General features: G+C 41.4%; 1 protein-coding gene across 4 annotated transcripts in view; it reads right to left on the reverse strand.

Annotated features, from left to right (window-relative positions):
- The window catches only part of ERBIN (erbb2 interacting protein), a 96,547-nt gene that overhangs the window by 16,955 nt on the left and 53,519 nt on the right, over window positions 1–26,073 (reverse strand). For 3 of the 4 annotated variants that reach the window (XM_077936330.1, XM_028748835.2, XM_028748834.2), the window contains exons 8-21: window positions 20,220–20,283; window positions 19,394–19,468; window positions 18,376–18,520; window positions 17,356–17,428; window positions 16,871–17,000; window positions 14,318–14,433; window positions 9,278–9,347; window positions 8,689–8,788; window positions 8,370–8,491; window positions 7,391–7,561; window positions 5,741–5,923; window positions 4,630–4,744; window positions 3,555–3,738; window positions 1,137–2,673 (exon numbers count right to left, since the gene is read on the reverse strand). In XM_077936330.1, coding sequence (XP_077792456.1) covers window positions 1,137–2,673; window positions 3,555–3,738; window positions 4,630–4,744; window positions 5,741–5,923; window positions 7,391–7,561; window positions 8,370–8,491; window positions 8,689–8,788; window positions 9,278–9,347; window positions 14,318–14,433; window positions 16,871–17,000; window positions 17,356–17,428; window positions 18,376–18,520; window positions 19,394–19,468; window positions 20,220–20,283 — 3,085 coding nt within the window. The remainder of the gene's footprint in view (window positions 1–1,136; window positions 2,674–3,554; window positions 3,739–4,629; window positions 4,745–5,740; window positions 5,924–7,390; window positions 7,562–8,369; window positions 8,492–8,688; window positions 8,789–9,277; window positions 9,348–14,317; window positions 14,434–16,870; window positions 17,001–17,355; window positions 17,429–18,375; window positions 18,521–19,393; window positions 19,469–20,219; window positions 20,284–26,073) is intronic. The other variant, XM_077936329.1, reaches the window with a different exon arrangement.

Genomic DNA, 26,073 nt, shown 5'->3' on the forward strand with positions numbered 1-26,073 from the left:
TGATAAAATGTTGGGGTTTTTCTATCAAATATGGATTGTAGCAGATTAGAAAATCTGCATTTAAAGCGAAGGAGCTGCTTCTGACAGGGGGAACAAATATCTAAACAATGCAGTCCTTTGTTACCAGTTTTACTGTAACATGTCGGTACTGCAGCAGAACACTGTGTGTGGATGCTGACCCTAGCTGAAGGTAGCACCAATGCAATCTATGGGTCTGTTCCAATATTACGTCCGATACTGTATTGTAAAACTCAAGGAGAAAACAATGTGTGATCTCCTGTAACTACACCTCTGGTAATTTCTTCTCCCACTCTCTATTCTCACTCAACTTGTACCTTAGTCTCAGCCCCCCCCCCAAGCCCCCTTCCTTTCATTCCTCTTCCCAGGCTCTTTTACTTTCACCTCTTTCTTTTGGAAATAGCTTTCTTTTCTTCCCTGCTTTTCTATTCCCAATTTGTTTTTATATTTATTTATGGTTATACATTAACCTTTTGTAAATTCCTCCTCTGCCCTTTTTTCCTCAGAGGAGGAAGATTTCCTTTCCTCTCCTCATTCCCCAAACTGTCTTCCAGTCTGCTGGTCCAACCAAAGGGCTATGGCATAATTAAGTGGCAAGAGAGGCAAGAGAAGAGGTACTGGGCATGGCAATGAGGCCTTCCTGAAGGTGGCCCAAGGCACACTGGTGGGTTCTGATCCACTATTTGAGAAACATGGTGTTATTCAAATGTCATTGTACCAGATTCAGTCATGGCAAAGCAGCAACCATGCGTCTCTGATAATATATGAATCAGGTTTTCCTATCTGAGCTTCAAGCATGCTGAAACACATCACTTTCCCACTTAGATTTCACTAGACATTATGGCAAAAAACCTCAGATATTCTTTACCAACTTACTATTTTCAACAAAGCATGTAGGCAGGATGTCAGATAGTCACAGTTGTTTGTGCAGCAGGATGCATGCTTAAATTAGCTTCTATCATGTTTTGAACATGGTTTTAAATTTATAAATAGATTACTTAAAATTTCAAAGCACACTATCACAGCTGGAGAACATGCATCACTTCAAAAACTGAACTTTTATAGGTTGACTCAGGAGAAGGATAGCAAGTTGAAGGAGAAGTAGTAAAGTTGTTTACCTTTTCTAATTTTTTGGCCTCAATGTGTCGCAGCACCTGTTCCCTCCAGTCATGGGGAACTTTACTTTTTCCTGGAGGATCTAGCAGAGAGTGTTCAGAGTTAACTCTTGGGTTTGTTCTTTTAGAAGGACTAGTCCTTGAGTAATTGAAGTCACTAACTGACATAGTTCTCTCTGGTATTTCGTTTGCTGAAGGGCGAGCACTCTGAGGCCGAGGTACGTTGGGCCCATCCACGCTGTAGGTTCTTGCAGAAAGAGGTCTTTGTGGCCCTGACATTATTGGTGGAACTCTTCCCATTGAGTGCAAATCCCTGTACGTTAAATAATCTCCTTCAGGAACCTGAGGGCGCCGAGGAGGCCCAGAATCACCAATGTTCATGGAAGCAGTGGAAGAGACACTGCTCTGCCGCTGGAGAGTATTTCGGCTTGCTCCAGAAACAAGTCTGTCATTTGGTGGAACGGCCCACATTTCCATATGCCGGCCACCCATCCTCTGATGCGTATTATATGCAGCAGTAGCTCTAACATTGTTATGGTTAGAGAAATTCATGTTGGCAGAATGTTTCACAGAATTACAGCCATCTGCGGTATCTGACCTTGGCAAGCGTTGAGGAGGCAAGCAGGTTTGTTCAACCAGGGAGTTTTGTTTCGGGGGCCACAAGGATTCTTTGGCTGCCATGCTGCTACTGTACTGGATATTATATTGAGGGGTACTGAATTGTTGTGACGTATTTGTCCCTTGCCCTCTTATTACATTAGTACCTTCAGGATTATGATTCGAATCAAATTTGAACACGGTTTTTGTACACATTAAATCAGACGATGACGAACATGCAGGAAATACTTGTAATGGCTGGTCATAGAGGAGAGTAGCTGATTTACTCCGGACTATGTTTTTTCCATCTGGACCTGTAACTGCTGGTTTTACTACAGGATTTGGCTGCTGGGATCCATTGTCATTGATGATATCATAAATTTTCAGAGCACCTGTGTCCATGTTAGTTATGCTGTGAGATTTCACAACTGGTCCACTCCGCTGGGGGGACAAGTCTTCAGTGCTTTTTGAAAGACACATTTCCAAAGAAGAATCAGTATCAATTGTAGCACTTCTCTTTAGCTCTGGTTTTCCTGCGCAATGAAGCCCTTCCTCAGAATGTCCATTGACATTATTTATAGGACCCAGGTTAGAATATTTATTTCCATTTTCCAAATGCTCAATTTCTTCTTTTATATTATTGTTTAAAAAGCCCTTAACTGACGATATTTCCTGTGATTTTATTCGTTCTACTACATTTGATTGGATTCCTTCCTCATCAGTCAACTTGCAGATATTCATGTTAATTTGGTGAAATTTGTGAGACTCATCAGTAGCATTGTTTAGCTCAACACCTCTTTCTATCAGAGCTAATCTCTCCTCAATGTTTAATCTGAATTCAGTGAAATTTGTAACTTGATCTTCAGCATCTAGTTTTTCATCTGCTATGACATTTAATTCACCTCCATTTTGTAAAAGACTATTGGAATTTTCATCTTCTTGTCTGAAAGCAAAAAAAATAATAGTTTAACAAACTGATAGATATGACAACAGCATTGTTATTATGTTGGTATATCAATTACTTCTTGTGCACTAATAAAATAGTTTTATAAGACGCAATGTACTAAGCATCTCCTTGCCGAGATAAAATTGTAACATATTAGGCATTGGATACCACTGAAGTCTTTATTAAAAGATAAACACAATCTTTAGCGACAATCAAAATGTTTGGTAACAATACAAAAAACTAAGTTATTTTTCACTGAAATTACTTCAGTGACTGTAGAGCATCTGCTCTGTAATTAACATTTTTAGAAGCTAAGATACAGAAAAAAGATGTCAAGTGTGAAAGGAGAAATGCTAAAGTGTGTCCAAATACATTTGTTACATGGCCAGATAGACAGTGCCGGGATAAGGCACCCGACCAAGAACTATTCTGGTGCTGCCGGGCAAGTAGTATCTCATGTCAACTATGCTGATGCAATGGGGAAAACACAAGAGAACTTAATGTTGAAGAGGCAGGTGATCTAGTTCATGGAGGGTAGTAGCAATTTCTTCCATTTCTGCCAATTCCCTATAAACTGCACATTTCCTTACTCAGCTTGCTTTGACTTGGACATATTGGGCTTCTCTAGTGTACAAGTCCCATGTCAGTACAACAAACCAAAACTCAGCAAAAGGACAGCAAACCCAAACAAGCAGACTTAGAAATACAATATGGATGGTCATCTATAACTTGTATAGGAAAACAACAAATCCACCATTTAATTTCTAAAATGATTTTAAACAATTTATGAAGTTATTAAAAAAAACTAGCATAGAAACATGAAAATGACTTTTCAAATCAATATTCCAAGCAACCAAGCTATGTGGTATTTTTCACACCTGATTTTGGAAGTGATAGCCATGTTAGTTTCCTTGTCTGGAGAGCACAGAGATGCTTCACGACTACTGTCGGTATTTAGAGAAACCGAGTCAGACATTCGAGAAGGAGAGGAACAATTGCTGTTATTCTGATTACTGTTGTGTGTGGGGTCATCCGACAATGAATCTACATCTTTGCTGTCATCTAAAAAGAGTTCAAGTTAGCTTAGTATAGGTATATAATTACCTTATGGTCCATTCAGTTTCATATAATTTTCACAGGAAATCTACTGAATATATACAATCATAGAATTGTATAGTTGGAAGAGACCCCAATCTAACTAGCAAACTGTTATGAAACAGAATTTCAGATCTAAACAATTTCATTTTAACTTAGTACTGTATAGGCTAAAAGCAACAACATTTTGCCCACTACTGAAATTTGTTAACGCTGCCCAACCCAACTCCTCAAACATAGTCAAATTATGTTATATGCACCCTTACATTCCTGGTTGCATAATGAAGTGAAGTATACATATATTTCACAGCTTCTGCGTGATATGCTTCAGATGGTCAAGTTACATGCATTTGGGATAATAATAATAATAATAATAATAATAATAATAATAATAAATTTATACCCCGCCTATCTGGCTGGGTTTTCCCAGCCACTCTGGGCGGCTTCCAACAAAACACTAAAATACAATAACCTAGAAGCAATTTTAAAAATTCTATGAAATTACTGTCAGCTCTTCATTAAGCAACCCCCCCCCCCCACTACATAAATTTTTCACAAATGTACTGGACATTATCATGAGTAAGATACATATTTCTATGCCTGTTATTCAAGCACAGCAACATCCATTATATTTAAGCAGAGGAAATATAGTCGAGTAAGACGTGTACTATGATCATAATTACTTATGTAATCATGCTCCAAGCAATAAGGCATGTGAAAATATGCTCCATTAACTTAAGCGCACATGTGCTACTTTAAAAGATGAATGTTCTAAAATATGCTTCCAGATACTTTCATACAGTTTTAATTTAACTTATTTGTATAAACTTGAACAACTGAAAGATTGTTTAAGCTCACCTTTTTTACTATTGCCAAGTGTTACCACCTTTGGTTGGTTAATAGAGGTTTCTATGAGAGGGGGTCTCATTTCTGCTATTTTCATTTCTTCGTCAGAGGACAGCTCTTCTGACTCCTGCCAAAGGAGAAGTGTGTGGTATAAATTTTCAGATGCTTGCCAAAATAAATAACTCCTTAGACAAACCTAAGCATTTCTGCATGCATTGTTCATTTGCGCTGGTATCTCCATTTATTTTTATTTTTTTATTGTTACTGTAACTCTTCGTATTGCATTGAGATTGCTCCTGAGAGCAGCAGCTCATTGTGCAGCTGCAGTCAGAGGCTGGGCTTCGGAAGACAGCAATATAACCACCACTCACTCTGGAGCAAGACCCAGGCACCAAGAAAACACTTAAACAACAACAATAACTACTACTAGTAGTAGTAGTAGTAGTAGTAGTAGTTACATGCTTCATTTGAAATACTGATAATATGTAAGCTTTGAAAGACCTGGGTGGGAAATTGAGTGGGGCACACAAAAGGAGAGTTTGTGCATTTCCAAGGCCTTGAAACAGGAAAACTAACATATGAAGAAAAGTCCCCAGACCTATTTGGCAGGCTTAATCCAATCTGGAGGGGAAATTTGCTGTGCCTGTTTCTCAGGTGGGGGTGGGGTGAGTTATAGCTTTAAATAAAAATTCACAAGAGTGAATGAAGAAGGGGAGTCAAAAACTCATTGTTTTCCAAAACAAACCCACATCTTAGATCTCAAAATGAATGTGACAACCTTTGAAGCACTTCAGGCCAAGGTGGGCTGTTTTCCAAAGCATCAAACTGGGCTTTGAACGGAATTTTGTGCTCAGGACCTACTACTAGCCTATAAACATACGGTATATATTTATACGCCACCCACTTACACTTATGAGTGATTGACAAGCTGTATAACAAACAAAATTTCACAAAATTACAAAATCAAACAACGTGTAGCAAAGTAAAATCATAACTATCAGACGTAGTAGCAACTCATATAATAAAGCAGAGCAAAACAATTTATATTCTCGTCATCATGTTTTGCTCAGCTTTGTGTGTTGCTTAGTTGGCAGAGAACATGCAAGGGAAACAATTAAACTACCTCAAGAGTATCCTCATGATAAGCAATTGGTATTTTGTTCTCAGAGGTTTCAACTTGAGTATTCATCTGCAAGTTTCCGGTGCTATTCTCAACTTCTGCTACATTAGGTTTTTGCACACAGTTTCCTATCACATTCTGCTCTTTGTTTTCCATTTTGCTCTTTGCTGGAGTAATTTCTGCAGTCTATGATAGATTTAAAGACATTAACAAACATTCTATTCTGGAAATCAAAGCTCGTATACTTATTACTTTCATTTATTCTTTAAAAAATCTATACTGCTTTTCATTTGCATAAAGAAACATCAAAGCAGTTCACACAATAACAGAACATCCAATAACAATACTCATCAAGAAAATCGGTAAAATGGTCACAATGAGCAGTAATAATAATTAGGCAGTTTAGTGCAGTAAATTATTTATACTTCTATATTGCTTCACACATCCAGAAGCAATTCACGATAACAAAATATGTAAGAAATTCTATAACAAATACAAAGCTAAGTGTTTGTCCAGAGAAAGTACCATCTAAAACAGAAGAAAATGTCCACCCCTTCCACAAAGGATGAATACCAATAGCCACCCAAACCCAGCCATTAGCGCTGTCCAAACTAAGGGTCAGAAAAGGCTTGGGTGAACTGTCCCAAACACAACAACAGAGGCTTATGTGTACGTAAGAAAGGAAGTTTTATTCAAGGATTGTAAAGATTCAGATCAAGTTTAACAAGTAAAGATCACCAAAGGTGACTAAGAGTTCAATAATGCTATCAGGGTCTGAGGCTGGTTGAACCCTGCAACAAATGGGCACAACCCCTCCCCCCATCATCTTTTAAAGGTGATACATAGCATGCTCACTTGTGAGACTGGTGCACTTGGGAGTTTTCTGCTTCGCCTAATGGGGGTGTGGGTCTGCTGCCAACAGCAAAGGTGGCCCCAAGTTCTCAGCTACAGAACAGAGCTACCCAGTCCAGCTGCCCAGCCTCTCCTTCTGGCTCGTCTATGCTCTTCCCCATTGCTAGGGAAGCTCTTTCTTCCATTGATGGAGGGGGCAGCAGAGAGAGCAAGTGGGACTGCCTCCCCTTCTCTGGCCTCTAAAGAGAAAGGATCACGTGTGCGGGGGTCCTGCCCCTCCCTGCTTGCAGTGTCCTCAGTACTCTCCTCCTCCTCCAGCTAATCTGAGCACAACTCCCACCCTGTATCACTTGGGACCACTGAGTTCACGACAGGAATCAACACATTTCTGCAAGTGACAAACTACTATTTCGCCACTTTTATCTCGTAATAATCTGGATATAAATCAAATGGAATTTTGACCTCACGCCATCTGTGAACCCTTTGATTTTTCTCTGCAAAGACCAACAAGGGGGAGGAAAGAAAGGTGCTGAAAGCAGAGATGCCTCCTTACCAGAATCAGAGAACATTACTTAAGCTATTTTCTAAATAGTGGCCAATACACTCAAATCAATTACTCTCAGTCCATGTTAACATTTCCAGTCTACCAGAGCTGGATAATTACTCTGTGGAACGCCAAAGGTAAGGTGTGTGGTTTTTTTGGTAAATATTTATGATTATATACAAACATTTCCACAGTTCAAATTTTAGTATTTCATTAAAATGAACAAAATATGACAAAAATAGAATTTTGAAACTAACCTTTACACCTGTATCTTTCATTGAAAGTGGCTGACTTTCTGGCTTTGTTTCTTTACTAGCATCATCTGGGTTTTCTTCATCTTTCAGTCTGTGCACTATTGTTTGAACTGTTTTGACCATATTCTTCAGCTCATCAGGGTAAGGTGTTGGATACCTCTTCAAATTACCCTCCTAAGCAAGAAAAAATAGTTTTTAGAAGTCGCATCACAGTTGCAAAGCAACTCTGCAAATTCTGACATCAGCTGTGGAAGAGAAGAAACTTTCCACTATAATCATAGGGCGGCTGCTGGCATTGAAGTGAATGGGGAATGCACATGTACTGTCCTCCTTACATTTCTCACATTTCTACTCAACTCTGTCTCTAGGGAACTCATTATTTTCGCAGGATCAGTCTCAGCTAGGCATTGCTCCAGTACCAGAAGCTGTAAAAGAAAGCTGGAACATGCATGAAGCTACAGATCACACATCCTGCACCTACAGGCCATTACATTTATTTGCATTATTTACGCTTTAATCCCATCTTTAAAACTAATTGTTATTTTAAATTACATTTCTACTCCTCTTTTCTCCTCCAATAAACATGGCTAACAAAATCTTGCAAACACCAGGAAGAAAAAGACTAATAATTCACTTCATTAAAACGACAAAACAAACAGAACAAAAAGCAGCAGGACTGAGCATGACATGCACGAGGTTCCCAGAGATTTTGTTATCCAACCACTAACCAGGGCCAGGCCAACTTCAAATCATTGGCTGGCTGCATCATGTGCCTTCACAGCATAACCTCAAAGAGCTTCACGTTAAAGACTGTCTAAATGAAAGCTATGATCCTCTAGAATCTCACTGAAGCCTGAAGGTTGTGCAAAAGAAATTGTGAGAGAGTTGCTAGGAGGTTACCCACCTCAGCAGGAGATCCTATTAAAGGCAGAAAGTGTGAAACGTAGGAAGGAAATCATGACAGAATAAAGCAATTGCATACCCTGGGTGGTGCCTCTCTTTCATCTTTATCTTCATCACATTCAAAAGCAACCTGAGCACGCTGTTTCCTCTGCTCCTCCCACAGTGAAGGGTTGAAACTTTCGTTATCAGATATAAACATAACTAAAGAATAGAAAAAGGAAATTGATTCCTAAGCAAATAAGCTCCAAGGGGTCTGGGACTTCAGGACCCTGATACAGATGAGGGCCCAATAATTTAAAAGTTAGAAATAGTAAAATCAGTAATCCAATCTAAATAGATACTCCCTTTATCATCAAACTTTTTTAAAAAAATTGGAAAAAATAAAATCAAATTCCTACCCTCTTCAGATCTTGGTTGCTGTGGAAACATATAATTAGTAAGTACTGTTTTCTGTGTTTCTGGGTCAACTTCTTTTTGAAGTGGAATGAGTGGTTTAGACTGAGAATACAAACAAAACAAGTAACGCCATTAGGAATATATACACATTCTATACACGTGCATGCAGCGAAATCCTAGTTTCATTTTCATCAAGAATATATATTTGATATGAAATATTAAAACATAGCCAATATATTAAGTATGCTGAGTAATTTTATTAACCAAGTCTCAAGATAAAGAGGAGTAGATGTTTTAAAAGAGTTTTGTACACACCCTATTCATGATGCATAACCGTTTTGCAGAATGCCAATGATAATCCTTTAACAGCATGTGCATGCACTTCAAGACAATAATAGGATCCTTTGGCTCATCAGAACATTAGGTCCAATGTGATCACTTTGTGAGAAATACCAAATTCAGAAGCCAAAAATATATTTGAGTCCAAAGGGGATTTATGTATGTCAATGAGGGGCTAGTTTTAAAATTTGTTAGGATTGCAAGAAATTAAAAAAACAACTTCTAATCGTGCTAAAAATAAGCAATGCTTACCTGATTATCTGATAGCCACATGGCAGTCAGCTGCTGCAGCTTTGTAAAGGTATAGGGCAAATACTTCAGTCTGTGAAGGAAACATGTGATACAAAGATTATGCATAAAAACAAATTATTTATCTAAGAACAGACCAGAATGAGGATACCATAGATAAAGAATCACCAACCCAGTGCCCATGAGTGACGTGGTTCCTGGAAGTAGGTACTAGCCCTCCAAGAAAGAAAGTTATGGGGCAAAAGGTGTAGGTACCTTCTAGTGATTTCTGTAAAATGAGAGCGGTGTGGCTACCATGTATATATATTTTTGTATTGAGAAATGCTCCCGGTTGTTTGTTAGACAGCAATAGCACCAGCATCAGTCAGAGTGTGTGCACACCTTTTATCGCCATACTCCATACTTTTATCTCCAAACACTTAGCTGTCTTCCTATGGTAAGCATAAGGTTGTCAGGGATGGCTGCCTCTCTAATTTTGTTTTATGTCACACCCCCAGGGCAGCCATTTTGTGTTATGCCATACCCCCTCCAATGCAGCCATTGCATGACTGGTGCCCCACAACCTCTTCAATCAAAAAAGGCTGGTGACCCCTGGCAACTTCATGGTGAGTACCGGCACCTATTTTTCTAGGAAAAAAGCACCAGGAAGATGTGTGTGCATGTGCCTGCATAAGCTTCCAGCTTATGCATTGCTGGAATGTAGCCTGCTGTGCAAAGGCAAGAGTCACACCCATCGCTTCACCGAATTTCTTTCTCTGGCATGAAGCCTCTGGAAGACTGCCCATGAGGGAATAGGACTGTCAGGATGACAAAGGTTCCCCACCCCTGAATATGAAAAACATTATATGTTTTTACTTTTGGTTTTAAAACAGATGGACTTGTTTGCAGCATTAGATTTCTTTAGTCAAAAGCTTTTCATTCAACATTATCCAGATCCAAAGAAATAGCAACTTTTTGTCCAGTGTGATTCTCTCTCTCACACACACACATCCCCCCCACAAGCAACAACCTCATACCCACAGCAACCCAAGAATTAACCCCTACTATCTAACCAGTCTCCTTCATGGATCACTGCCTTGCCGTGGCGAAGGGGCTTGAATAACTCAGAGAAGCTATGAGCTATGCCGTGCAGGGCCACCCAAGATGGACAGGTCATAGTGGAGAGTTTTGACCAAACGTGATCCACCTGGAGCAGGAACTGGCAAGCCACTCCAGTATCCCTGCCAAGAAAACTCCATGGACAAAGACAACAGGCATATAAAAGTTATGAGGCTGGAAGATGAGCCCCTCAGGTCGGAAGGTGTCCAACATGCTACTGGGGAAGAGCGGAGGACAAGTACAAGTAGATCCAGAGCTGATGAAGCGGCTGGGCCAAAGCCGAAAGGACGCTCAGTTGCGGATATGCATGGAAGCGAAAGGAAAGTCCAATGCTGTAAAGAAAAATATTGCATAGGAACCTGGAATGTAAGAACCATGAACCTTGGTAAGTTGGAGGTGGTCAAAAATGAGATGGCAAGAATAAATATTGACATCTTGGGTATCAGTGAACTAAAATGGACGGGAATGGGCGAATTCAGTTCGGATGACTATCATATCTACTACTGTGGGCAAGAAACCCGTAAAAGAAATGGAGTGGCCCTCATAGTCAACAAAAGAGTGGTGAAAGCTGTACTGGGATGCAATCTCAAAAATGATAGAATGATCTCGATACGAATCCAAGGCAGACCTTTTAACATCACAGTAATCCAAGTTTATGCACCAACTACTGGTGCTGAAGAAACTGAAATTGACCAATTCTATGAAGACTTACAAGACCTTATAGAAGTGACACCAAAGAAGGATGTTCTGCTCATAATAGGGGATTGGAATGCTAAAGTAGGGAGTCAAGAGATAAAAGGAACAACTGGCAAGTTTGGCCTTGGAGTTCAAAACGAAGCAGGGCAAAGGCTAATAGAGTTCTGTCAAGAGAACAAGCTGGTCATCACAAACACTCTTTTCCAACAACACAAGAGACGACTCTACACATGGACATCACCAGATGGGCAGCATCGAAATCAGATTGATTATATTCTCTGCAGCCAAAGATGGAGAAGCTCTATACAGTCAGCAAAAACAAGACCTGGAGCTGACTGTGGCTCAGATCATCAGCTTCTTATAGCAAAATTCAAGCTTAAACTGAAGAAAGTAGGAAAAACCACTGGGCCGGTAAGATACAATCTAAGTCAAATCCCTTATGAATACACAGTGGAAGTGAGGAACAGGTTTAAGGATTTAGATTTGGTGGACAGAGTGCCTGAAGAACTATGGATGGAGGCTCGTAACATTATACAAGAGGCAGCAACTAAAACCATCCCAATGAAAAGGAAATGCAAGAAAGCAAAGTGGCTGTCCAACGAGGCCTTACAAATAGCGGGGGAGAGAAGGCAAGCAAAATGCGAGGGAGATAGTGAAAGATACAGGAAATTGAATGCAGATTTCCAAAAAATAGCAAGGAGAGACAAGAAGGCCTTCTTAAACGAGCAATGCAAAGAAATAGAGAAAAACAATAGAATGGGAAAAACCAGAGATCTGTTCAAGAAAATTGGAGATATGAAAGGAACATTTTGTACAAAGATTTCCATAATAAAAGACAAAAGTGGAAAGGACCTAACAGAAGCAGAAGACATCAAGAAGAGGTGGCAAGAATACACAGAGGAACTATACCAGAAAGAAATTGATGTCTCGTATACCCCAGGTAGTGTGGTTGCTGACCTTGAGCCAGACATCCTGGAAAGTGAAGTCAAATGGGCCTTAGAAAGCATCGCTAATAACAAGGCCAGTGGAAGTGATGATATTCCAGCTGAATTATTTAAAATTTTAAAAGATGATGCTGTTAAGGTGCTACACTCAATATGCCAGCAAATTTGGAAAACTCAGCAGTGGCCAGAGGATTGGAGAAGATCAGTCTACATCCCAATCCCAAAGAAGGGAAGTGCCAAAGAATGCTCCAACTACCGCACAATTGCACTCATTTCACACGCTAGCAAGGTTATGCTTAAAATTCTACAAGGCAGGCTTAAGCAGTATGTGGACCGAGAACTCCCAGAAGTGCAAGCTGGATTTAGAAGAGGCAGAGGAACCAGAGACCAAATTGCAAACATGCGCTGGATTATGGAGAAAGCTAGAGAGTTCCAGAAAGACATCTACTTCTGCTTCATTGACTATGCAAAAGCCTTTGACTGTGTTGACCACAGCAAACTATGGCAAGTTCTTAAAGAAATGGGAGTGCCTGATCACCTCATCTGTCTCCTGAGAAATCTCTATGTGGGACAAGAAGCTACAGTTAGAACTGGATATGGAACAACTGATTGGTTCAAAATTGGGAAAGGAGTACGACTAGGCTGTATATTGTCCCCCTGCTTATTTAACTTATATGCAGAATTCATCTTGCGAAAGGCTGGGCTGGATGAATCCCAAGCTGGAATTAAGATCGCCGGAAGAAATATCAACAACCTCAGATATGCAGATGACACAACCTTGATGGCAGAAAGTGAGGAGGAATTAAAGAACCTTTTAATGAGGGTGAAAGAGGAGAGCGCAAAATATGGTCTGAAGCTCAACATCAAAAAAACGAAGATCATGGCCACTGGTCCCATCACCTCCTGGCAAATAGAAGGGGAAGAAATGGAGGCAGTGAGAGATTTTATTTTCTTGGGCTCCATGATCACTGCAGATGGTGACAGCAGTCACGAAATTAAAAGACGCCTGCTCCTTGGGAGAAAGGCGATGGCAAATCTAGACAACATCTTAAAAAGTAGAGACATCACCTTACCAACAAAGGTCCGTATAGTTAAAGCCATGGTTTTCCCAGTAGTGATGTATGGAAGTGAGAGCTGGACCATAAAGAAGGCTGATCGCCGAAGAATTGATGCTTTTGAATTATGGTGCTGGAGGAGACTCTTGAGAGTCCCATGGACTGCAAGAAGATCAAACGCATCCATTCTTAAGGAAATCAGACCGGAGTGCTCACTGGAAGGACAGATTGTGAAGCTGAGGCTCCAATACTTTGGCCACCTCATGAGAAGAGAAGACTCCCTGGAAAAGACCCTGATGTTGGGAAAGATGGAGGGCACTAGGAGAAGGGGACGACAGAGGATGAGATGGTTGGATAGTGTTCTCGAAGCTACAAACATGAGCCTGACCAAACTGCGGGAGGCAGTGGAAGACAGGAGTGCCTGGCGTGCTCTGGTCCATGGGGTCACGAAGAGTCGGACACGACTAAACGACTAAACAACAACATCTAACCAGTAGCTTTCTCTGATCAGATAACAATCCCAGCATAACTAATAGGGCAGCATTTCCAAATCGGGTGACCTCTAGCACTACAAATCCCATAATCCCTGCCCATAGGCCATACTGGATGGGGCTAATGGGAGTTGTAGTCCAACAACATCTGGAAGGTACTAGATGAGGAAGGCTGCTCTGCCACAGCAGTGTTACAGAATATAAAAACTCATGCTAGAATCACTAACTAGTCTTATCCAGGGGGAGAGTGTTCCAAACTCCTGAGTTTTCCCCCATCTTGCCAACACAACTGTGGCCTCAGTCAACTTCAGACACTAAGCATTAGTCTCTTGGTTCCATCCTACACAATCAATTGCAGTTTATGGACTGGCAATGGACCATATTATGCTTAAATTCTTATCCTGTCTCTCGCTAGCACCTCAGTTCCCAGACCTGTCCAAGCTTTTCAGCCAGAACAGCTGAATCTTTGTATACACACTTTTCCACAAAGGAAGCAACCACCAAATTAAGAGCCACGAGGGCAACAAATGCATTTTGATACAATTATGGTAATTTGATACCACGATTCATTACATTTATATTTCATCCCTCTCCAAGGATCTCAAATTGGTAAATGCACTTCCATTCCATTATTTTATCTTCACAACAAGCCATGGGGGGAAAGGAAGGCACTTAGGGCTAAGAAACAGTGACTGACCTATGGTCATTGAGTGGCGCTTCATTATTCATAATTGACACAAAAGAATGCAAATAACAAACCTATTGTCACTTAGATTGATGACTTTTAATTTCTGCATATCACCCATTTCCTCTGGGAGGAACTCCAGCTTATTAGAATGTAAGAACAGAACAGTTACATGTTTCCAGTTTCCAATCTGAAAAATAAATAAGTAAGTTTGATTACTCAGCAGTCCAGAGTATTAGCTGCTGAATGTTTTAAGTCATGCATTTATCTATTATTTTTTAATAGGAAAAGAAACACTTGCTTGGATGTATTTTCAAAGAGAAAAATTTCCACTAACTAGGAACCACATTATTTTGGATATAAAGGGACAAGAAAGGTCAGGGTGGATTAGAGGAAATTAAGATAGTGATTTATCCGTTGCCTTTAAACTTGCACCAGTATTTTTTCACAATGAGGTTATATGTACTTTTTTTTTCCACCTAAAGAAGAGGTTCCCAACCTTTCTGGACCCATTTCAAATTATGTAACGCGCACCACCACAAACCTGTTATTCCAGTTTGTTTCTTGAGCACTGGGCAGGCAGGGGGAACAAACTCAGACCCCAGAGAGCAGGAGAGAGGAAAACCACCCAAACACACAAGACATTCCCTACCCCTGAGGAGGAGAAAACGACGGAAAAAACCCAGCCTCCCAAGGAGAACAGAGAACACCAAAAGCAAAAACAGATCCATATCCCACTCCAAGGGGGAGAGACAAACAAAGAAGTGTACTAAACCACAGAAAGTAGGAAAGTGCGTGCACGTGTGTGTGTGTACACACACACAGAGTTCATCTTCTTTTATTCTCTTCTCATGTCCATCCTTCCTCTCCCATCCCTTTTTCCTTTCTCTTTCAATACACCTTCCCTCCCAGACACTCTTATTTCCTCTGCAATATTAGAAAACTATAGAGTTGAAAGGGGAAGTGGGAAGGGGCAAAACAACTCCTGCCTCCTCTCTCAACTTCTTGTAATTTCCAGGTAGAGATTTCTCCCTTCTCACTTATAAAGGGGTGGGGGTTTAACTGCTGGCCAGGGAGGCAGAAGTGAGGGGAGTACAGAGGCTTTCACAGGCATCTTTCACAGTGCTCTTGTGGTCATTGGAGACCACAGACCTATAGAATGCAGGCCAGTTTGACTATTCTTGTGGCATCCAGCAACCATCCTCAAAGAATAGCTGTCACCTTTCAGATTTGAAAATAAGGGATCAGCAGCCTCGAAAATAAGGGATCAGCAGCCTCACCTGTCCCAGGGACAGTCTATGGGATATCTAACAATCTGGGATAGCAGCGGGAAGCAGCGCTGGAATAAGGGAATTTCCCGCAAAAAAAGGGAAGGTTGACAGCTATGCCTCAAAGGCTGTAATTTGCTTGACTCTTTTAGGCTGCTGTGAGCCCATGGATTTGATTCTCAGAGTGGTAGTCATGTTAGTCTGTTGCTGCAGGAAGCTTGTGTCATTTATTGGTGCATAAGCAACAGGACGTAAGAGGAAGGAACAAAGTACACACTATATCTCCTATACTGGAATGCTGCCATGCAAATTAGTCATCGCCAACGCCTTTCAATGGCATGCAAATGCATAGCAAACACAGCAATCATATTCATTCTTGGTATAGCTGAACGGAAGAATAAGCATCAGTTGTACAATTGAGGCACAGGTTTCTACTAGTGCAGATCTAACTTATGACTCCTGTACATAATGTATTTCAGAAAACTGCATGACTCTTTGGTCTAGGAACTTTCTTCTCTTTAGTCCAATGCACATTGCCTAATGCCATTTTTTCTGTGCAATAACTTTTTGTCAGAAAATAACATGACAACTTGTGCCTACTGACAACTGTTCTGACATCCATTTGCATATTCAAGTTAAGGCAGGCTTCACTTGATGTCAACAAGGAACATTCAGCTACCCTCATCCTTAAAACTATTTCTTTTTCATCTTTCTTTCAAGGAGCTTGAGGTGGCATAAATGGTTCTCTTTCTTTCCTTTCCTTTCTTTCATTCTTCCTTTCTTCCTCTTTCTTTTTAATAATTAAGAGTTTATTGGCATAAACACATACAGAATACAATGAAAATGATGGATATAGTGAATAAAAAAAACACAGATGGAGGGGAGATACATTTCTTGAATATACAGATCAATCACATGAAAGTTCATGCATTAAAAAGGAGGCAGGAAAATCCACCTGAAGCATGTGTAAAGGGGTAAGAATGATGGCTGCATCTGTTTTGCATGCACCATTATGTCCGTTTTGAAGTTGGAATCACTTCACAGCTGAGGAAATACTGAGAGCTTGCATTCTCTGGTCAAAGCTTTTTCTCATCTCTGAACAGAATGTGCTTTAATAGCAAAATTGGCAGATGAGTGGCCTCTTCCTTTTAAGTATACATCTTATTAATATCTTTAATTGCATGATTATGACTGACACTTTGGAAATTTATTCCACCAACCAAACCTGCATCCTAAGATTTCAGCTAGTTTTAATCAACTTGAAATGTACAGAAATAAAAGCATGCAGATATACTCTTGCTTACAAATCTAAACGTATGCAATATATTAAAAACTAGATTTTCATTAATAAGAACTTACCTCTGGTGGCAACTGTGTTAAAAAGTTATGATCTGCAGCAAAGGTCCTTGTATTAGAGAGCTGTCCAATAGATGAAGGCAACGCTTCAATCTCATTGAAGCTACAGTCCAGTTCTTCAACTGATGTTAAACTGAAATTCAATTAAATTTATTAAATTAAAAAGTCTTTTACATGACAGTGCCATTTTAAAATGAACAAAATAAAAATTAATATCCAGTTGTAATATAAATGCTAAGTAATAAGAGCTAAATGTAGGGCTGAAGTTCGCCCCTTTTAAAAATATAGCCCAAAGCTCATTATTCCAAGCTACCTGTAGCCTTTCCAAAATAATCTGCTGGAGTATGAACCAACAACTGATAAAACCAGGCAATGTCTACATGGTACTGTATTTGATGTGCAGTAGATAAGAGGATTGTAACCAAACAAGAAGTCATTAAGGAACAAAACCATAGAATATAAGCCCTTATTTATTCAGAAATACCTACCCTCCTATAGAGTCTGGCAGATACATTAGCTGATTTTCATCAATTTTAAGAATTGTTAATTTCTTCAGGGACCCTGTTGTAAAACATATATCATAATAAGATAGTGTTCATAGAAAACAGACATTCTTGCTTTGTACGAGGGGACACATGGACAAAGGTCTGAAAGTGATGTTTCACTCTACCTGTCCCACCCCAGTCCATGTCGCGAAAAAACAAACAAAAGAAATATACCGTATTTTTTTGTCTATAAGATGCCCCCATGTATAAGGAGCCCCCTATTTTTGGGGACTCCAATTTAAGAAAATGGGGGGGAGATGGCCCCCATGTATAAGATGCCCCCAAATCCTGGACATTATTTTTAGGGGGGAAACCTAGTCTTATACATGGAAAAATACGGTATTTCTCCCACGACTGGGAGCATCAGTGGCTAATGTCTAAGGCATCCTGCACTTCATACTTGTGGAACAGGGCCTGCAAAAAGGCTGGCAAGTGGCTCCCCTGATTTCCTTCTGCAATGTGAAGACCAAGGCCTTTCAAAGAAAAGCAATTACCAATTTCTAGGGAAATCTTCCACTTCTTGAATCTTAAATTGGGGCCCTTTAGCACAGCAGCTATTAAGCCTGTGTGGCAAGATCATTTTAGTCCTGAAGATCAACACTGCACAGCAAAAATACTAGCTAACAGGGTTGTATCCAGTGGTTGCATGAATGTAAGGCAGCTATTGCAACTGAACTTTCTTTTAACTTCCCTGCTCTCTGCAGCCCCTAAAATGTCTCTCTGGTGGGGCGGGTAGGGGTAGAAGGCTCCTTAATAGTTTGGGCTGCGTTGTAGAGGACTATAGGGAGGAATCACCTGAATTTGAGTAGAAAAACCTTCCTTGACTGGACCTAGATATGCAAACACAATTTGTGCAAGATGAAGAAGCTGTTTTCATTTTTACTTTTGGCCTACATACAGCATGTCACAAATGTTATTTTGGTTTCTGAAATATAGTAATAGTTAACTTTGGACAATACAAACCAATAGACTCTGGTAGTTGCTGAAGTGAATTACTAGATAACAGCAGGTCTTGTAAACTTTCACATCCTGAAACACCCTCTTCAAGAGTTTCAATGTTGTTTTTGGAAACATCCAAGTAGGTCAAGTGCTTCAAACTGCCCATAAACTGAAAATATAAAAGTATGGGCAAAGTAAAAAGATTCTGTGTTAAAATATATTCTATTCTGCAGATAATAAAAAATAGCTATTTGCTAAGATCTATCAGGCCTGTAACATCAGCATTCTAGTAACCAGCTAGCATGCACATTTTGATAGCTGCCTGTACAAAATCCAAATCTTAAGCATAGTGTCCAGCTGTGGATATTTCATTCTTAGAGGCTGCTGTAAAGTTCCACTGATGCAGACGCGCCTAAACTAATACAAAGTGAAGGTTATGCCTCTAAAGAGGATTGTCACAATGTCATATTCAGTTTCACAATTTTTCTTCGACCGTACATCTTTTGGGTGAACACATAAAATATTCACCTGCATTTTTCAGAATGTTAAACAATTGAAGAAGCAGGTTCGCATTTCTACCAACTGTTTTATGAACATTTACATTCTTGAGTATAAAAAAGTGACCAGAAATACATCAGATTATTCCAAGTAATCAAGAGTGAAGGCATACTGATACATGAAGCTACACGTTCTAATGGATGCCATTTAAGCACACTATTGTCATAAGTTACACTAAATACATAAAATACAAGGCATATTGGGTGTGGATGACTGGTTTAGCTAAAGTTGTCAAATCAAAGCAAAACAAGGTTTTGCTGACACGAATATGCTTCCCGTCCTCTGGTATTATTTCAAACAAGGGTGGTCAGGAAAAGCAACAACCGTGAATGTATGAGGCTTATGGAGAGGCTTGAAATAATGGACATATAGGTACAGCTTTTAATCCGTCTGATGTGCACTCTAAGGCCTATGATGAAATGTTTATGAGACTTTTAAGTATACACAAGCAAGCACAGACCTTTAAAGGAATAAATATACATACCCCTGGAATAAGAGTTAGTCTGTTACCATCCATCCAGAATTCTTTTAACCCACTTAATTGTTCAAGTACTTCAGGCTGTTAAAAACAAGATAGATGAAAAGATTAGATTGTATTATAGATATACATTTATTACTGACAATGCACTGAGTGAATCTAACTGTGTCCATATGCCAGTGGAAGGATCAATGTTAGGAACAGAATCTGGTTGGTTGGAAGTTGATTTGTGGGAGAATTTGGGGTGGAGGGGGCAGCTGCAGATAGGAGGGGAGAATGGGAAAATTGATCTGATCAAAATTGGATACTGCCCTTTGTATTTCTCCAGAAGGTTCATTTTCTTTTATATAGCATTCTATTACACACTGATGCCCTACTTAGGTTTTTCCTACAAGCTTTAAATATATACTGTATTTTGTCAGATGTTATAACATTTGAGTGAAAAGTCAGCTATAAATTTCAGAATGAATTTCACTGCATAGGCACATGCAGAATCAACTAGAAAAAAATGTTTTCATAGTTGCATAAATTATAAGCACTTATTATAACGTATAACCTTAGAAGCTAATATGTGGTCAAATGACAATAATGCTTGCTTGTAGTTTAAATACATATGAAAATACTTTCATCTGTCACAGATATATCATACTAACAGGAAATGAAAGCTACACAAATCAGTTAACTTTAAAAATAGTTTCCTTAAAAAATTAAGATACAGGCAACAGTTTCTCTGTAAGACAGCATTAAGCTGATTATTCTATTTGACATTGATTAAAAATAGATTTACGGATAAGAGGTTTTAGGAAAGCTGCGTTACTTAGCTAGAACTCACCACTTCTGTGAATTCATTACTTCCCAAGTCCAGTCTCTCCAGCTGAGTCAGTCTGTTCATGGTTCTGCAAAGAGAAAGGATTAATAAGGAATTAGGTTTAAGACAAATACCAGTTACATCCAATCTTCTTGTGTTTTTACTAATGCATCTTTTTAATCAGCATCAGATAGCCAGGCAGTTCTATAAAAGCACTCATACTTGATAGGGTCAGATTTTTATAAAATGCCATATAATCCTACAGCTAAAAGCAAAGCAAAAACTGTAGTTCAATGTTATCCAGTTTAATTAAAAACACATTTCTCTCTTAGCTCATTGAGAAAGCAATGACTTCTTCCCAATTCTATCAAATCATGCAACATCATCACTATGTGGCAATGAATGCCAAAGATAAATTATGCCGTTATACGCCCACTTGTCTTTAAAGCTGCTGTGTATTAATAAAGATCCCAATGTTTACCCATCTCCATTGTGAAGGGGAAACATGTGATCCTAACCTCTTTCATCTTACTTAGAGTTTCCAGTCCATTAACGCTGCAATCCTATACACACATGAGAGTAAATGCCACTAAAATCAATGAGGCTTACTTTTGAGCTCACATGCGTAAGGTTGCACTAAGAAAAAAGTCACCGTCTTGTTCTATGACTTCAAGTACAGTGGTACCTCGGGTAAATACGCTTCAGGTTACAGACTCCGCTAACCCAGAAATAGTGCTTCAGGTTAAGAACTTTGCTTCAGGATGAGAATAGAAATCATGCTCTGGCGGCGCAGCGACAGCGGGAGGCCCCATTAGCTAAAGTGGTGCTTCAGGTTAAGAACAGTTTCAGGTTAAGTACGGACCTCCGGAACGAATTAAGTACTTAACCCGAGGTACCACTGTATCCAGTGAGGGACAGTGCACGGGCATAGCCAAAAGGGATGGGGGGGGAGCTTCCCCCCATCAAGTAAAATAATATACTTACCTAACTGACCAATCACATCGGTTCTGCCCCCCCAACAAAAGTCCTGCCCCCGCCTAACAAAGTCTCCCCCCCCCCAAAAAAAAAATCCTGGCTATGCCCATGGGGCAGTGTGAAATGCTTTCTAAAAATCCTAATATACTAGGGGCCTATCGAATAGATCACACGCCCATGCTCTAACAAATTACCGTAAGCACATTGCTATTAGAAAGTGACAGTGAACTACTTGTGCCACACACATGCATCCCACAAAAAAGTCATCAGCAAGAGTTTGTCTCCTATTATAAGAAAAATGCCAGTTACATTTAAGCTGTTTTAATTAACTAGTAAACTAATTATTTCACAGCATAATTTGCTGCTCTTTGCAGAAGCAGCAGCTAGATTCCACAATCAGGAAACGAAGGTATTAAGTCGTGGGTTGACATAGCAGCCGGCACAGCAATTTCTTCAAGTAGCTCTTTATTCTGGTAAGCTGGAATAGAACTGACAGTGAACAGCTCAGCCGGCCTGTATTTATAGGCAGCCGGCTGTCACATTGTAACCACAACAGCCCAGAGTTCCCGCCTAAAATAACTGCCGCGGACCTGAGTGAAAACTATCTACAGACCTGAGTGAAAACTATATACAGTATCCCCCTGTTGGCCCAGGGTGAAACTACACTACATAACACCCCTCCCCACCGAGATAAGGCGTTAGTTACAATCGTAATGGTTTCCTTATATACAGCACTACGCGTAATGGTTCAATTAGGCACAAAAGCATATCGGTTACATTTCCCATACTTAGACCAACAGTGATACCTGTCCAACAACATAGTCCTTTAAATGAGTTGGGCGCTTGGAAACTCTGCCAGACCGCCGGGGACTGGTAGCCAAGTCCGGAGGGCCACACAGTTCTCGCTGAGGCTGTGGTGCGACCCTAGGTGGCGTTGGAACCAACTCCCCTGGATCCGCTGCTGTGAGTGGAGCCTCCGCAAGTGGAGTGGTCTGAGTCTGTTCTGAGACGGCTTGGTTCGGCTCCACGCTGGCAGTTTGCGAGGGAGGTGTAGGTGGGGCCTCGCCATCTGTACGTGTCTCTTCTGGAGCCGCAAGCGCAGTTGGGGGCACCTCGGTAGTGTCCAAGTCCCCAACCCTGCGCCTAAGTTGGTCTATGTGCCGTCGCCACAAGCGCCCGTCTTCGAGTGCCACCTGGTACGAGCGAGGTCCAGTGACTCCCACTACTGTGGCTGGCACCCAAGGGATGTCCCCCACATAGTTCCGGGCAAAGACCTGGTTTCCTGGGACAAATGACCGTGGTGCGTTGGCACAGCCTGGGGGTTCAGCCACGGCAAAGTCTGGGTGTAGCCGGTCGAGCGGTGACCTGAGGCGGCGGCCCATAAGCAGTTCCGCAGGACTCCTCCCTGTGGCCGCATGAGGGGTGATGTGTTGCGCGAACAAGTATTCGGCGACCCGCTCATGCCAGTCTCCCCGGTCCAGGCGCGCCAGTGCCTCTTTTGTCGAACGCACCATTCTTTCCGCTTGCCCGTTGCTGGATGGATGAAAGGGTGCCGTTAGGGCATGGCGGATGCCCAGTCCCAAAAGATACCGCTCAAACGTGCCTGATGTGAACTGCGGTCCGTTGTCAGAGACAAGGACATCAGGACACCCATGCGTTGCAAACAGGCCTCGCAGCACCCGGATGACAGCTTCGGTAGTGGTGGAGGGCATCAGGGCGACCTCCAGCCATTTGGAATAGGCGTCCACCACTACCATAAAGGTCCGGCCGTGAAAGGGGCCAGCCAGATCGATGTGCACCCTCGACCAGGGTGTCTTTGGCGTCTCCCAGGTGTATCCCTTAGCTGCCGGTGGTGCAGGCCTCGACTCCTGGCACGCTTGACAGGCGGACACCCAGGCAGTGATGGCTGTTGGGAAACTGCCAGGGAGATATTGTCCATCATGGCCCCAAGCCGGCTGTCGGACATCCATCGATCTCCCGTAGCCAGGCAGATCCAGCAGTTAGCGACACGAAGCCTCAGAAATAGATTGCCACATTCCAGGCTTGTGCACACTGTTCTTTATCAGCAGAAAACACAGCCAGAAAGCTTGCACCGAAGAAGAGCATAATTTACAGATTTTATTTAGCGTTGAACAGAACAAAGAGAAAACATGACCGTTCTGTGTCAGTGTCTCTGACCGACTGAAATCGAAAGGAAACAGCAAACATAAACATCCTCAACAGGAAATACGCAGACTCTGTGACCCACAAGCCTGCTCTCTCTTAAGGTGGAACGGAAATATCCTAACATCCTCCCCCTTTCCGTGTAACCTGTTGTACCTGTGGTTCACTCAATTGCAACCTTTGTACATAAACCTTAAGTTGTTCTTTGTTAACAACCTTAGACAACAGATCAGCAGGAATTTCATTTCCTGCCATGTAGGACACCCGAATCAGTCCTTTCTGAATACACTCTCTTGCACGATGTAGCTTAATCTGCAAGTACTTGGTTCTTTGCTTGCAACTCTCAGAGTTCAGCAAAGCCAAACATGATCTATTGTCTTGGTACACTTGTATAGGACATTTCACAGAAACCCCGATGTCCTTAAACAGTTGCATCAACCATTCACAATCCATGAGTGAAAATGACAGAGCATTGAGTTCTGCTTCACAGGAACTTAGGCTCACTGTTGTTTGCTTCTTGCACAACCAGTCAAACAGGCAGTGGTTGTACATGTAGCATACTCCAGAAGTGCTTGTACCATCTGTGGTGTCACTTCCAAAACTTGCATCTGCAAAGATTTCAAGACCTCCAGTCTTCTGACTGGTGAACCTCAGCCTGTAGTGCATAGTCCCTTTCAAATAGCGGGCTATGCGCTTCAGAGCTTTCCAATCCTGAACCGTAGGATTGTTGGCATGTCTGCTAAGCAGATTACAGCTTACAGCTATGTCAGGTCTTGAACATCTGGCAATGAAATTCAGCTTGCCTAGAACGCATCTGTATAGCGTTGTGTCAGAAAACGCTTCAGCAGTACTGTCTACCTGGTAACCTGTCACCATCGGTGTGTCTGCTGGGTTTGCATCAACCAAATTCAACCTGGTTAATACATCAGCAATTTTCTGTGTTTGGTGTACCAGAAAATTACCTGCTTGGTCCTTCTCCACCTGCAGAGAAAGATAGTTGGATACCTCACCAAGATCCTTCATGTCAAAGTGCTCCTTCAGCTGAGCTAGGGTGCTTTGATAAAAAGCCTGATTCTTCCAAAACATCAGAAGATCATCAACAAAACATAAACAATACAGTTTGTTTTGCCCCTCCTCCTTGACAAACACACATGGATCAGCTTTGCCCTGGTGAAAACCTAGAGAAAGCAACGTTTCAGTGAGTTTTGTGTTCCAACACCTAGCACTCTGCTTGAGACCATATAAGGATTTCCGCAGTTTACAGACCATTCCCTTCTGTATCTCCATCCCGTCAGGTGGAAGCATAAACAGCTCCTCGTTCAAAATCCCGTACAAAAAAGCTGTATTAATGTCATGATGAGAAACATGCAGTTTCTCCTCCGCAGCGATCTTGAGCATCAGCCGAATGCTCTCATATTTGACGGTGGGTGAGTAGGTCTCGTGGTAATCCTGTCCTGGTACCTGTGAAAAACCTCTGGCAACCAATCTAGCTTTGTGTCTGACAACCTTGCCATTCTGGTCTGTCTTGGCCTTGAAGACCCATTTGCTGCCAACCAGTCTCATACCTGGGACTACCGGTACCAGCTCCCAAGTTTGGTTCCTGTTCAAGGAATCAACTTCAGCCTTCATGGCATTAAGCCAAGGCTCAGCATCTTTAGAGGTTAACTCCTGAACCTCTTTGAAGCTTGAAGGTTCCCACACCTTCTCTGAGCTACTAAGAACAGCAGTTGCTGTCTTAGCAAACTCATCAGCATACCTCTTAGGAGGTCTGCCTTTGGTCGCCCTTTCAGACCTACGTACTAGACGCAAGTCTTCTGGACTCATCTCCTCTTTCTTAGGAGAAAAATGACCAATGGTGAACAGTGGTTCTTCCAGTTCATTGTCAGACGCATCAGATGGTCTGACTGAGGCCTTTGCACTCTTGTAGTCTGCTGTGTCATCACTCTCACTGACATCAGCAGCAGCGCCGCCCACTGAACTGGAATCCGAACTCTGATCATCATCATCATCATCATCATCATCCTCATCATCCTCAGCAGCTTCCTCAGCTTTAGCTGCTTGCTTGACATCACCTTCATCCTCCTCTGGGTAACTCTGGAAAATTCCCACATTTTCCCCCCACTTAGGATTGTACTCAACACTCCTTGTGAACTTTATGGATTTAGAGTCAGTCATCCATACCCTGTATGCACCTTTTTCGTACCCCATGAACAAACCATGTGCCCCACGCTTCCCAAGCTTGTTGGTTTGTGGGGTGCGTACCCACATGTCAGAACCAAAAATTCTCATGTGTTTGGTGTTGGGTTTCTTGCCAAACATCTTCTCATAGGGGGTACAACCAATGGGTGATGACAATCTGCGATTAACGGAGTAAACCAGATTCCCCAAAGCCTCCCCCCAAAACTTATCAGGGAGATTGGCATCATGCAACAAGGTTTTCATTCCTTGCAGCAATGTTTGATTTGCTCTCTCCGCAAGCCCATTCATCCATGGCGATCTGGGGGTTGACATGTCATGCTGGATTCCCTTCTCAGTCAGGAAAGCTTCAAACTGCTGAGAAGTGAATTCCCCACCTCGATCGGAAAACAGACAGGAAATACGTTTACCGTGCACATTCTCCAACCAAGCACAGAATGCTTTAAACTTCGGAAACGCTTGCGATTTCTGTTCGAGCAAAAACACATGAATGTACCTAGAAAAAGAATCAATTAGAACCATGAAGAACCTTGCTCCTCCTAAA

This window comes from Podarcis muralis, chromosome 11 (genome assembly GCF_964188315.1).
Source record: "Podarcis muralis chromosome 11, rPodMur119.hap1.1, whole genome shotgun sequence".
In the NCBI taxonomy this organism is placed as follows: Eukaryota; Metazoa; Chordata; class Lepidosauria; order Squamata; family Lacertidae; genus Podarcis; species Podarcis muralis.